This window comes from Petaurus breviceps, unplaced genomic scaffold (assembly GCF_028583685.1).
Source record: "Petaurus breviceps papuanus isolate PSGF00001 unplaced genomic scaffold, PetGlider_PUasm1.0 126, whole genome shotgun sequence".
Taxonomy (NCBI): domain Eukaryota; kingdom Metazoa; phylum Chordata; class Mammalia; order Diprotodontia; family Petauridae; genus Petaurus; species Petaurus breviceps.
Genome location: NW_027185655.1, coordinates 4,937,598 through 4,952,087, shown reverse-complemented (window position 1 = coordinate 4,952,087; position 14,490 = coordinate 4,937,598). Strand labels below are relative to the sequence as shown.

General features: G+C 37.5%; 1 protein-coding gene across 1 annotated transcript in view; it reads left to right on the top strand.

Moving 5' to 3' along the window:
- Positions 1-14,490, top strand: part of RASSF6 (Ras association domain family member 6) — a 69,256-nt gene that overhangs the window by 35,036 nt on the left and 19,730 nt on the right. Inside the window, 2 exon segments of the mRNA XM_069091716.1 lie at positions 2,736-2,814; positions 11,036-11,178. Of these exon segments, the coding sequence (XP_068947817.1) occupies positions 2,736-2,814; positions 11,036-11,178 (222 nt within the window).

Genomic DNA, 14,490 nt, shown 5'->3' with positions numbered 1-14,490 from the left:
ATGGTCAAACCTTGTCTTTAATGTCATTTACACTGATAAAATCATATCAGTCTCTGAAACTGAACAATTCCACAAGGCCAAGAACTTTGGTGGCAAGAACTTTCTTTTCTGAGTCTTCAAGATATGTGTCCATAGCACCTGTAGGAGCAATTGCCAGGCTGCATCCCATAGGTTGATGGCTGTGGGCACTAGGCTGGAAGCTTTGCTATTCCCAAGGCCCTGGGTTGCCTCCATTGGAAAGTGAGGGGAGAGGTGGTCAAGGGAGTGATGGTGATTTGACTTGCCCAGCACGACCTGCTTCTCTCCTCAGGGTACCTCCTTGCTCCTTGAGTGACAGCTATGAAGGCTAGGCCAGAAGTAGAACCCATGGTCTAGGTTGCCACTCTAAGGGTTTCTGTGGATATTTGCCTTTTGAGGCCAGTTGTTGCTATTAGTGATGAGGAAGGTGGGACCCTTCCACACATTTCCCCCCTCAGTCTTGGCTGCAGGGGACTAGGGCTAGAAGGAGGCCTGGCCATTTGAGGAACAGAGATTCCCAAGCCTTTCAGGTTCACGATTCTGGGTCTTCACTGCCAGGGACTGAGGGAAGAAGGTGATCAAGTTGGTGGAGGTCGCTTGACTGTTCTGACATACTTGTAGCCTCCTGTCTCCTTTACGGTGCCTTGCTGCTTTAGCTAGGTCTAAAATACTTTGATGGCCACATGAGTGGGCAGAAAGGAATGGATCTAAGAGATCAATGCACTTAGAATCAACAAGCATTGGCAACTTGTTCTACCATTTCCGAGTGAGTTCTAATAACTTGAAACCACACTAAGATTTCTGGGACAGTCTGTATAAGTGAATATTTCATATTTTGTCCAATTTCTAAATTAGGAAGAAAAAGAATGAATAACTGCTTCCATTTGCCCAGAGATATTTCAAATTATTTGGTTCCTTCTTGCATTTAAACTATTGTTTAGAGTTTAAATAGTCTAACCTTTAGACTATTTAAATTACCCTTGCTGATGCTTTAGGTGGTAGCCAGATCACCCATCCTTTACATAGGCAAAGACTTTTCAATCAATAAATCAATCAACAAACATTTATTAAGCACCTAGTATGTGTTAGACATTGTGCTAAACACTGGGGATAAATGAAATAGTTTCTACTCACAACCAGTTTTTCAAAATATGCCTTTTGAATGCTAAAAAGAATTTAATTTGGATTGGGAGAATTTTCAAGTGAAGTGTAAGAATATGAATTTCTCCCCCCAAAATAAAGACTTTTAAAAATAGAACTAAACATTTTCCCCTTAATCCTACCTCTCCTCCAAATTTCTTTTTTTTCTATTAAGGAAAATTATTTTTCTTCTATTTTTAAATTTTCTATTCTATTTTTCTATTAACTGGCATCCTTCCATTCACCCAAATTTCACAACTGGGGTGTTATCCTTGAGTCTTTCTTCTCCCCCACCACTTTTACCGAATGGGTTGTCACATCTTGTCGATTTTATAACCACAACATCCTTTATATTTTCTTTTATTCATAAAGCATTACCACTCTAGATTTGGCTCTTATTGCCTCTCACACAAACTCTTGCTATGATCTTCTAATTGATCTCCCTGCTTCCCATCTCTCCCCTCTCCAGTCCATGCTCCCTCCCCACAAATGACAAAATAATGGTCCCAAGGTATGGGTGTGGCCTTGTACATCTTCTGCTCAAAAATATTCAATGGGTTCCTATTGTCTTGAGGAAAAAATACAAATTATGTAGTCTGGAACTTAAGGTATCTAAAATAATAGGCATTTATTTATTGTTTATTACATTGAAATGTAAGAGAATTCTGAACAAGATTGTGTTCATTGTAGCTCTACGTGGCTGAACTCAAAGAATCTGTCATGCTAAACAATAGTTTTCTTTTTCTGTAGTTGACTCATTCTTATTGCCCAAGTTAAGACCTAGATTTATAACTACAATGAAGTAAACAGTCAAACTAGCTCTGAGTCAGTAAACAGTCAACAAGCATTTATTAAGGGCTTACTGTGTGCCAGTAACTGTGCCAAGCACTGCTGATACAAAGAAAAACAAAAATAGCCCCTACTCTCAAAAGGCCCACATTCTACTGGAGACAACATTCGAACAACAACACATGTACTGGATAAATTGGAGATAACCATAGAGGGAAAGCGCTGACGTTAAGTGGGACCAAGGTGAATTTCTTGCAGAAGTTGGGATTTTAGCTCAGCTTTGAAGGAAGCCAGGAGACAGAAGTAAGGAGGGAGAGAACTGAAGGTAAGATGAGACAGCAGAGAAAATGCCTGGGGGTAGGTGTGTGTCCAGGAAGCAAATGGTGCGTGAACAAGAGGCTCACAAAATGAGGGCAGAACCCTGCAAAGCTCCACTTGGTACAACCAACAATTATTGAAATGATTTCCGAGTTCCCCAGAGGGCTCTTCTATATTAGCTACCCATCATTGCTAGTCCATTCCTTGGATATGGATTTTAATCATTTATCACCTACCTCACCCATACATTGCCATGCGTACAGAAATTTTAAGAGCATCTCTACTTTTAAAACTAAGCTTCAGTTGTCACCCAGCTACTTTGGTCCTAGGGAGGGATTATGGTGAAAGAACTCATTGAATTATTCTTTTCTATTCCATTTATTTGCTTTGTGGAATGAAAATTCACTGACTTCCTTTTATTATTAACATTATTGAGATTGATGGTATTTTGATATGGTCCTTTCTTCTAGAGAGCAACTTAATTCTTTATTGAAAGCCTACAACATTTTTTACGGGGAACAGAAGAACCGGCATATTACATACGGTGAGGTAAGAACATCATTGTTCTTGAAATTGGGGAATGGATGAACATGTTGTAATATATGATTGTCATAGAATACTGCTGTACTATAAGAAATAATAAGCTCATTGACTTGAGAAAACCATGGAAAGACTTGCACAAAATAATGAAGAGTGAAATGAGCAGCACCAAGAGAACACTGTACACAATAACAGGAGTATTGTTTTCAGAATGACTGAGCAAACAAGTTATTTTGACTATTATAAATACCCAAATTAACTATAAAGGACATATGAAGAAAGATGCTATCTACATCCAGAGAAAGGATTGAAAAATAGAAGTATGTATACAATAATTCTACATTTATATGTATATATATATATATATACACTTAATTGTGTGTAATGGTAACCATAACAATTTTGTTGTATATTTGAAAGAGATAACAAGTTGTGTTTGGTAGATTTGCAGTTTCATGTGCAAGCAGGTTTTTATAGAATTAAGTTATAGAAATATTTCTTTTATTCCATCATTTAAAAATAAAATTTAAGATGATAGATGACAGAGAGATAATCAGTTTGATACTCACAACAATACTGTACATGATCTGTAGGAAGTATGGTCATTAAAAAAAAACATTTTAGAATATGAGAACCCTTGAATTTACAATTTCATCTTGATGATTCCATTTTAGACCCCCTGGTAAATATCCTTTTTTATTTAAAACAAACTCAAAGAATTTTAATCTCATTAAGAAAAGATGCCATGCGACAGTTATCATCAAACTTACTAAAAAGCAACTTATACATATATATAATATACGTACACACATATACATATATATGAGTATACTATATAAAGGTCCCTGAATTTCACTTCTGAATTGTCCTCCAAGATGGCAAATCTTAAAGCCAAGTCAACAGCCAGATAACAATAGCAACCAGTCTGTTTCAGAAACAACAGGTGTAAGTGAACCAATTTTAGTGTTTAAAATAAGATTTCAGCCAAGTAGGTAAGGAATGGTTATTCTGGTTTACAGTATTCAATGATATGACTTTCTTGTTTTTATGGGGTGGGGGAGGGGTGGAGCAGGATTTGTTCTCCCATCCCCACCTTCAGTTTTGGATGTCATCAAAGAAAGTAGAGGTGGGGGTGGGGTGGGGAAGGGACAAAGGACAGAGTTAACCAGGCATTAGTATGGTAACAAATTGCTAGGATATGTCTCAGGTCCAGTCATCCTGTGAAAGAAGTTATTGATTAAGTTACTGGAAGGCAGCTCACCTTTATGTGGATAAAGAATGGCAATGCCCTAGAGAAGATCTTTAAAAAGCTAAGCCTGCTAAGCCCTGGAGATAGTGGACCAGTTTAAGGAATTCAAGGCAGAGAACATTGTGTGACTCCTAAACCTCTTCCAGAAAAGGGGAGAAGGGATGATTTTTCTCTCTGACCTGCCACCTTATTTGTCTTAATATATATTACAGTAGATTCAATTGCCTGGTAGGAGACATTCCATCAATCAGCAAGTATTTCAGAAAGCTAATCAGTTTGAGGCAGGAAGCAGTCACATTCTCCAAACAGACATGGAGGTGGTATTTAAGGCTGGAAGAACTTCAAGGAAGGAGGGTGGGGTGGAGGAAGGGAGAGAGGGAGAGGGAAAAGGAGGGGGAGAGGAGGAGAAGGAGGGGAAGACAGAGGGGGAGGGGGAAAGAGAATATACATATACAACTGTGTATATATGCATACATTATCTAGCTGTTCCATTTATATTTCTCGACACATAAAACTTTTACAAAAACTGACCATGCATTATTGGGGAGAATAGGGGACCATTCTTCTCAATTTTATTTGACATGTTTCTAGTTGTGGAAATGCTCAAAAGAAACTAAAGGCATAAGCGATAGGCAAGTAAGAGCTACCATTATCCCTATTTACTGGTGACATCATAGTTTACTTACATGATCCTAGTAAATCAGTGAAGATACTGAAACAATAGGCAAAGAGATATTGTAAATAAATGTAAAAAGGTAGAGAGTAAGTAAACATAGCATTTATGAACAATAATGCAATAAAAATAGAAATCAGTTTAGGGTAAACAAAAAAAACACAAAAGATTCAAATTGGGGATTAAAAATAAAATCATGTATACTGAGTGAGCCAAAGAATAGATTAAAGAAACAATTGATAATTATGTAAATGTAATAATAAATGGTAATAATAAAACAACATACCAAAAATTTCTGAGATGAAACTCAGGCAATCCTTGGGGTAGTGGGGAGGGGTATATGTATGTATGTATGTGTGTGTGTATATGCATAAATCTATGTGTGTATATACCTAAAAATGCACATTATGAAAATATGAGGGGGACAGCTAAGTGGCAGAGTGGATAGAGGGCCAGATCTGGAATAAGACTCATCTTTCTGAGTTCAAACCCATCTTCAGATACTTACTGTGACCTTGGATGAATCATCCAACTCTATTTGCCTTGGTTCCTCATCTGTAAAATGTTAGGGAAGGAAATGGCAAACTACTACAGTATTTTTGCCAAGAAAAAACAAAACCACAAAGAGTATGAAATGACTGAAAAACAAAATATGAGAAGACTGATGAAGTAGATATGGATTTTTTCAAATGCTTTATTAACTTCTGATTTACATCATTCATTTCCACCAGATTTTGAGTTACAGATTTTCTCCCCATTTTTCCCCTACCCACTGCCCCAAAAGAGCAGTCCCACAGGATATCCCCTCCTCCAGTCTGCTCTCTCCCATATTTTCTCCCATACCCCTTTCGACTTTTCCAGTGGATCTCTATGCCCCAGTGCCTGTATATCTTATTTCCCAATTACATGTAAAATAGTATTAATAATAGTGTATATATGTATATGCATACATATATATATATATATTTGAATGTTGATTTTAAAACTTTGAATTCCAGATTCATTCCCTTCCTCCCTTGTCGCCCACCCTTACCGGGAAGATAAGCAGTTCAGTATAGGTTGTACATGTGTGGCTAATGCAAAATGATAACATAGTAGATATATTGTAAAAGACTGACTATATTTCCCTCCCTCCTATCCCACCTCCCACTTGTTCTATTCTCTACTTTGATCCCCTCCCTTTTCAAAAGTGGGTGCTTCCAACTTCCCTCCCTCCCGGCTCTCCTGTAGGGTGAGATACCCTATTTAGTGTGTATTTCATTCCCTCCTCAAGCCAAATTCAATGGGAATAAGGTTGACACATTCCCTTTTGCCTTCCTATTCTTCCCCTCCGTTATAACCATTTTCCCTTGCCTGTTCTATATGAGATAGTTTACCCCATTCTGTCTCTCCCCATCTCCTCTCATTATATTCCTCTCTCACCTCTTAATTTCGCCTTTTAATTATCGTCCCTTCCTGTTAAATTGGTCCTGTGCCCTCCATCTATATATACCTGTTAACATATATACACACATTCACATATGTATTCATATGCCCATATACCCTCATATATATATATGTATATATATATATATATTTCTACTCCCTTCAACTACAGAGAAAAGTTTCATAAGTTACAATTATTGTTTTTCCATGTAGGAATATTAATAGTTCAACTTTGATAAGTTCCTTATGATTTCTTTTCCCTGTTTACCTTCTCATGCATCTCTTGCTTCTTGTATCTGAATGTCAAATTTTCTATTCAACTCCGGTTTTTTCAGCAAGAATGCTTGAAAATCCTCTATTCCACTGAATGACCATATTTTCCCCTGAAACATGATACTCAGTTTTGCTGGGTAGGTGACTCTTGGTTTTAATCCCAGCTCCTTTGACCTCCAGAATATCATATTCCAAGCCCTTCAATCCCTCAGTGTAGAGGCTGCCAGATCCTGGGTTATCCTGATTGTGTTTCCACAATATTCAAATTGTTTCTTCCTGGCTGCTTGCAATATTCTCTCCTTAATCGGGGAATTCCAGAACCTGGCTATAATATTCCTAGGAGTTTTCTTTTTGGGATCTTTTTCAGGAGGTGATAAGTTGATTCTTTCAACCTCTGTTTTGCCCTCTGGTTCTAAAACATCAGGGCAGTTTTCTTCGAGAACTTCCTGGAGGCTGATTTCTAGGTTATTACTTTGATCATGGATTTCAGGTAGTCCAATAATTTTTAAATTCTCTCTCCTGGATCTGTTTTCCAGGTCAGTGGTTTTTCCCATGAGATATTTCACATTGCCTTCTATTCTTTCATTTGTTTGGATCTGTTTGACAGCATCTTGATTTCTCATAAAGTGATTAGCTTCCATTTGCTCCAGTCTAATTCTGAAGCAATGGTTCTCCTCATTGAGCTTTTGAGATTCTTTTTACATCTGGCAAATTCGGCTTTTTAAGGCATTCTTCTCCTCATTGCCTTTTTGAGCCTATTTTGCCATTTGAGTTAGTCTGTTTTTTTAAGTTATTATTTTCCTCAGTCAGGCTGTTGACTCTCATTTCATAATTTTTTCTTGCATTGTTCTCATTTCTCTTCCCAATTTTTCCTCCACTTCTCTTATCTGCTTCTTAAGGTCCTCTATGGCCTGTAACCAGCTTGTATTGTTCTTGGAAGCTTTTTGTGCAGGAGTTCTGACTTCACTGTCTTCCTCCTGTTCCATGCTTTGTTCCTTTTTGTCCCCAAAATATTAGTCTAATGTTGGAATCTTCTGTCTGCTTTCCTTTGCCTGGTCATGTTGCCCCTCAGTCACTTAATCCCTGGCTTTTTGCCACAGTAGGACTCTGCCACCAGACAGGGGAGCTTCATCCCTAATGCTGGGGTTTTCTCAGCTGCCGGAAGTATTAGATGGGTGCCTTCTCTGAGGTCTCCACACTCTCTGGCAAGCTGGACACACACCCCAGGACCTCCACCCTAGACTGCAATCCAGATCCAAGCAGGTTAAAGCAAGAGTGATTACCCCTCAGACTGGTTCTTGATCCCCCTACACTCTGCAGGCCAGGAGCTGAAGCTGCCACGTTGTGCTGGCATCTCAGCGGCTTCTCACCCTGAGGGCAAAAGACATGCACTCCCTCTTACTGGATCCCAAAGTCCAGACTGCACTGACCTCTCACTTGTCCTTTGCATCTATGTGTTGATCAATCTGGAAAGGGCCACAGCTGCTGCTGATCTGGAGTCCCTCAGGCAGGTGGCTGGTCCGGCCCGCCCTGGGGCTAAAGCCTTGGCATGGGGCTGGGCTGGGCTCCCAGAGCGCTGCTGGCTGATTCCTGCAGGCCTGCAGGGCTGTCCTTAGTGGGAGGTTAGCTTCTCTGTGTCATTTTGTGGGTTCTGCAACTCCAAAGTTTGTTTAGAGTCCCCTTTTTACATGGATTGGGTAGGGTGCCCGAAGCTGGAGCTGCGGGAAGGTCCTGCTTCTACTCTGCCATCTTGACTCCACCCTGTGAATATGTATGTTTAAAATGAGAAAGTCAACAAGTCAAAAATTATAGGAGAATTAAATAAATTAGAAACCAAAAACACTCTAGAAATGACTAAACTAAAAGCTGGTTCTTTGGAAAGACTAACAAAATTAATTAACCTTTAGTTTATGCAGAACATCAAATCAATCAAGCAGCAAATGAATAAGGTGAAATCACAACAAAAATAGAACAAAAAGAATTATGGGATCCTATTGTGAACATTCTAATGCTACCAAAAGTGAGAACCAAAAGAAATGGAGGAATACTTTTAAAAACATAAAATACCAAAACTACCAAAAATATATCTTTAACAATACAATCTGGGAAAAGACAGTAGAATGATCTATAAAGGAATACCAAAGCATAGAGGTGGTGGGGGAAAGGGGAGCCTCTTGGTCCCAATGGAGTGACAGGAGAATTTCCCCAAACTTCTAATATGTACTAATATTGCACAAAATAAGTTGTGAATTGAGAAAGCATTCTAATAATAAATAATAAAATTTAATAATAATAATATAATAATATTATTTAATAATAATAAATTTTAATTTATTATTAATAATAATAAACTAATAATAAAATTTAATACTTAAACCAAAGAAGAATTAAAGAAACAAGGAGAACAACAGACCAAGAAGGAAATGGCAATCCTCTCAGTATTTTTGCCAAGGAAACCCCAAATGAGGTTATGAAGAGTCTCACATGACTGAAATGAGTAAAACAATGAAATAGACCAAGAGCATTAATAAACATTAATTCAAAAATTTTGAACAAAATCCTGCCAAACAGACTACAGAAGACTATCCAAGAAATCTGTCATTATGAACAAGTTTTTAGTGGTCTTGCTGATTTTTTATCTTCTCTTAAAAAAAATCCTTTATTAATTTTATGTTTCAAATAACATGTGTGAGGTGAGGGGAGTGTTTGATACTTATTATTTTGGACTCATAATTTTTTATTGCATTGATAAGAGTTCTAAAGTATTTCAAAGGTTGTTTTCCCCCTATAATACTGGTATGACTGTAAATCGTTTCCTTGTTCTCACTTCACTCTGCATCTTTCCTAAAGGTCTTACTAGTTGACTTTGAAATGATCCATTTCATCATTTATTATGGCACAATAATATTCTATTACATTTATATACCACAATCTGTTGAGTTTTTTTCCTTTAAAACCGTGTTGTTATGTGGAACAGCTCTTTTGAACACATACGTACACACACGCACACACATATACAGAACATCTTTTGCTTTTACCAGCTTGAGCCACTTACTAGCTGTGTGACCTTGAGCAAGTCCTTTAACCTGTTTGCTTCTATTTCCTCAACTGCAAAATGGGGATAATGATATAACTTACCTTCCAGGGCTGTCATAATATTTGAAATGTATTTAGTATAATGTCTGGCACACAGTAGGCACACTGTAAAAGGCTAGCTATAATAATTATTTTTACATTAAAAACATTTCCAGATTACCGAAACCCTGTGAGAGCTCTCTTGTAACAAAGTAAACAAGCAAAAATGTATACAGGGACATCATCAGAAAATACATGCAATATTCCACACCTATAGCCCCACCAATCTCTCTACTTTTAAAAAGTATTTTTAATTAACATAAACTAATTTTAATTAGTTATAAATCTATTTTCTCTCCCACTTTCAAACCCATTTTATAAAAGAGAAAATAAAAACAGATTCCTTGGGGAAAAAATATGTATAATCAAGCAAAACCAATTCCTTCACTGACTACGTACAAAAATATTCAGAACCCTGAATCCATCACCTTTCTGTCAAGAGACAGATGATATATTTCATCATCAACCCTCTGAAATAATGGATGATCACTGAATACTTCTTACAGCTTTTAAAATAGTTTCTTTTCAAGGTTGTTACTGTAACAACCACAAAAAAAAAAGCTTTTAAAGGTCTACATCATTCTTTAAAATATCTATTTGATCATCATTCCTGTCATTGTCCCCATTTTACAGTTGAGGAAACTGAAGCAGAAACAGGTAAAGAGATTTACACAGGGCAACACAGAAAGTAAACATCTGAGGCAGGATTCAAATTCAGATCTTCCTAGCTTCAAGACTAGCTCTCTATCCCACACGCCACCTAATGGCCTTTATGGGAATTGTTCTGATTCTGTTCATTTCATTCTTCATCGGTTTAAAAAGACTTCCAAACTGTTCATTTTTATAATTTTCATGTAATAGTAAAAATTGTTCTCTCAGGCTCTGCTCACTTCACTCTCCATCAGTCATACAAGATTTGCTTTCCACATCTCCTCGAGATAATATATTTCCTTATTTCTTACAGTATAATAGTATTCTATCACATTTGTATACCACAATTTATGGTTATTTCTCATTTGTACCACTGGCTGTTTCAAAGATTTTCATACATATAAGACTTTTTTCATATTTCTTTTATCTCTTTTGGGTATAATTTGTATTTTGTCTTTAAAGCTATATTTCTATGTTTTTTATGTATCTTGGTAAATTATGAGATGACTCTTTGAAAGTGGGGAGAGGAGGGATACTGGAAGAAACTTTAAAATAAAAGATGCCACTACAAGCTTATTTAAAAAAATCAGTGAATGAATTACTATACCTCTTATCAAGTGTGAAAGGATGCCCTAAACAATGAAGTTATTTGCAGATGAATTGAGAAACCAAACTAATGTTGTTGTTTTTTTTCCTGTCAATTTCTCCTGCTGTTATTTCTGACAGGCTTTATTTTTATATTTTGAATATTGTTTTATTTTTCAGGGAGAATATTAAATTTTTTCATACATTACAGAATATTGATGGGATATTTTTTTTCCTAGACTGAAGATGACAACCTAGTTATCGAAGGAATATTGGAAATATTCTGGGGAGTACAAAAGCCTATCCGGCTAAAAATACAAGATGAAAAGCAGGTCCCTTCTTTTGCCACCATCAAATCATCGCCCTTATTCTCCCAGAAGAGGTGAGCTATAACTCAGACATCTCAAATACAAAGTAATGCAAATATGGACTATGTTTAGGCCTGAATAAAACTACATATCTCTTTAGAAATAAAGATCTTTATGTACCAGAGGTAAGTTTTCTAATCCAAACAAGGCCTTTTATTTCCAAACTATGTTTATATATATATACACACTTTTCTTACTCTGTACAAACTGAAACCTTGGTGATGTTCAACCTAATTATTATAGTGCAATAGGTAGAACGCTGGCCCTGGAGTCAGAAGAACTCATTTCAGATCCTGCCTCAGACAATTACTAACTGTGTGACCATGGGAAAGTCCCTTTACCTCTGTTTGCCTCAGTTTCCTCAACTGTAAAACGGGGATCACAATAGCACCTATCCCCCCAGAATTGTTGTGAGAAACAAATGGCATGATATTTATAAAAAACAAACACCAAAAAAACTTACCCCAGTCCTTGTCACATAGTAGGTGCTAAATAAATGCTTATTCCCTTCCCTTTCTGATCCTTCAAGGCCCATGCCAGGTCCTCTCGAACCTACTGTGGGAAGACGGGAATTGAATCAGTTCCTAGAAGGCAGTCTATGGTTCACCATTAGTGAATTAAAATTCGTGCCATAATATTGTTACTTTTTTCTTCATATCCAGTAGAATTCAGAGTCATTCTGAAAACAAAATACAATTTGGGGAAGGAATGGTGGAAGGGAGGGATTGGGAAGGAGTGTTCTTGATTTTTCATCCCTAATCTCCCTATAATACAGCATTCAAGGGCACAGCAGGGGGACAAAAGCCCATCCTCTGGATGTTTGCATCTCTATATAGCACTCTATGGATGGGGTGGGGGGCGATGAGTGTATGGTGCTTGGCATGGGGTGAGAAGTGGGAGAGCAGAAATGAGGACATGGTTAACAGAACAGTCTTAACAACTTGATTCTGGTGATGGGGAAAAGCCTACAAATGTCAAAGGAATGTGAACATTTCCCTGGTGTAGCAGCAACTACACTGGCATCCCCAGGACAGCTGCTAGCACAGGCTCTTAGATGTGCTTTACTAAGAAAGAGAACTGTTTAAGGGGTCAGCAATCTTTTATAATTATATTCCTAGTTCAGGGGTAAAGTCAGCACCCTGAACTTCAGAGAAAATACAAACAGAAAAAATACAAGCAGAGAAATAAAGACCAAAAGACAGTGCTTGGACTGCCTGAATCAATGCAATATTGCTATACATTTTACATACATCCCTGGACCGAGAGAGCCTTTATATCTGAGCAGTCAGGGAGCTCTGAACATACCTCAGAATCTCATCCAGGATCTCACAAGATCCTTCTCATAAGTGAGCCCCCAAAGCAAAATACCAACTCAGAGTATTTACATGCTTTTCTGAACCAGAAGTCATCACAATCCATGTGACTCGGTGGGTGCCTAATTAGAAATTAGCAAAAGGTGTGAAAAGCCTCCTTACAAGCAAGCCTCCTTTAATGGGTTCCACTGAGTCCTATTAATGGGCTGGAAGGTCTTAAATCCCATTAACATTACACCTGGTTGGAGGAACCCAGAGCCCCATTGCCTTTCTCCCATCCCTAAGCTATGTCTCCAATGTTTGTAAAGTATAGCATTTGTGAGACAGCAGAGACAAGCAGAATGATGACCCTGCCCATGTTCTCCAGAGCAAGACTCTTGACCATATCTTGCTCCTATTTCCTATAGAAATGTAGGCTGATGCCCCTCCCCATAGCCAATGGCATAATTTAAGTAAATGGGAAGTGCAGTCTATATAGAAAAATCCAAATTTCTAAAATAGATCAATTTGGAGGTTATCCTTAACATTACCTAAGGATTCTTTGCATGGTTCCTCTAAAGGTCAAACTCCCCTAAAGTACTTCCAGTAGAATTTGGTTAACCAGAGTTTAATTTGTATGCTTCCTTTAAGGAACAAGACAATTTTTTAAAATAGTATTTTTTTCCAATTACATTTCCAAATACATTAACATTCTTTTTTTTAAATTTTGAGTTCCAAATGTTCTCTCTTCCCCTCCTGCCCCTCCCTAAGATAGTATACAAATTGATAGAAGTTACATATGTGCATCATGCAGAACATATTTCCATATTATTCATGTTAGGAAGGAAGAAACAAAACAAAAGGGGGAAAAAACTACAAAAAAAAGAAAGTGAATATGGTGCCTTTGATTGGCTTTCAGACTTGAACAAGGCATTTTAAAGAAGACACTTCTATAGCTGCATGTTAAATTATCATCAAGATTCTGTATGACCTTTCCAAGTCTCTTTCTTGGAATTTTCAAATGCCTTTAAGGTGTTGTTTAAAGTTTCAGATCACTAGCGTCAGTTTTCATGAGCTGGGATTGACAAAGTGACTATGTCTCATTTCTATTCAATTCAACAGGCAATTATTAAGTGTCTAAGCTGTGTGACCTTGGGCAAGCCACTTGACTCTGTTTTCCTCAGTTTCTTCACCTGTAAAATGAGCTAGAAAAGGAAATGGCAAACTACTTCAGTATCTCTGCCAAGAAAACCCCAAATGGGGTCACAAAAAGTCAGACATGATTGAAACAACTCAACAACAACAAAAATTGAGATGACAGCACCTACCTCACAAGGTTGTTGTGATGATCAAATTATCTATTTATTTATCATATTATTTACTAATCCTATTATTTATAAAAGCGCTCAGCTTTTCTATAGCACATAGGTGCTATATAAAATTAATTGAACCTGTCTACCTCAGTCTGTTACTGCTTGCTTCGTTCATTATTTTTTCATTGAGTTCAAAGATGATCCATGTATATATTTTTCTATTATTTAATACATTACTAAAAATGCCAACACTCTCCATAACTACCTAATTTACTATTCCAGCTGAGTCCCCAGTCTTATGTAACTGATATTTCTCATGAGTTGGCTTCTTTAGCCCTCAAACCCCAAATTCATGGCCTTACTTACACATCATCTTCATTGCCTCATCCATCTCCTTTCTCCAACCATATTCCCCTAGTTACCAGGCTCAACCCTTCTTGTTCTGACTATTGCAATAGTCCCTAACTGAAATCCCTGCCTCGAGCATCACCCCGACTCCATCCCATCCTCTACACAGCTGCCATGGTGTAGCAGCAAGCACCCCAAGCGTCCTCAGGGTTTGCAGCCACCACAGGTTCTTGGATCTGCTTTGTTAAAGGAAAGCAACTCAAAATGGGTTAACAAGCTTACTTTAATCAGTCAGACATATATCGTTTACCTTGTTCAGGAGAAAAGGTCAGCACCCTGAACCTCAAAGTATACAGACATAATTATCAAGACA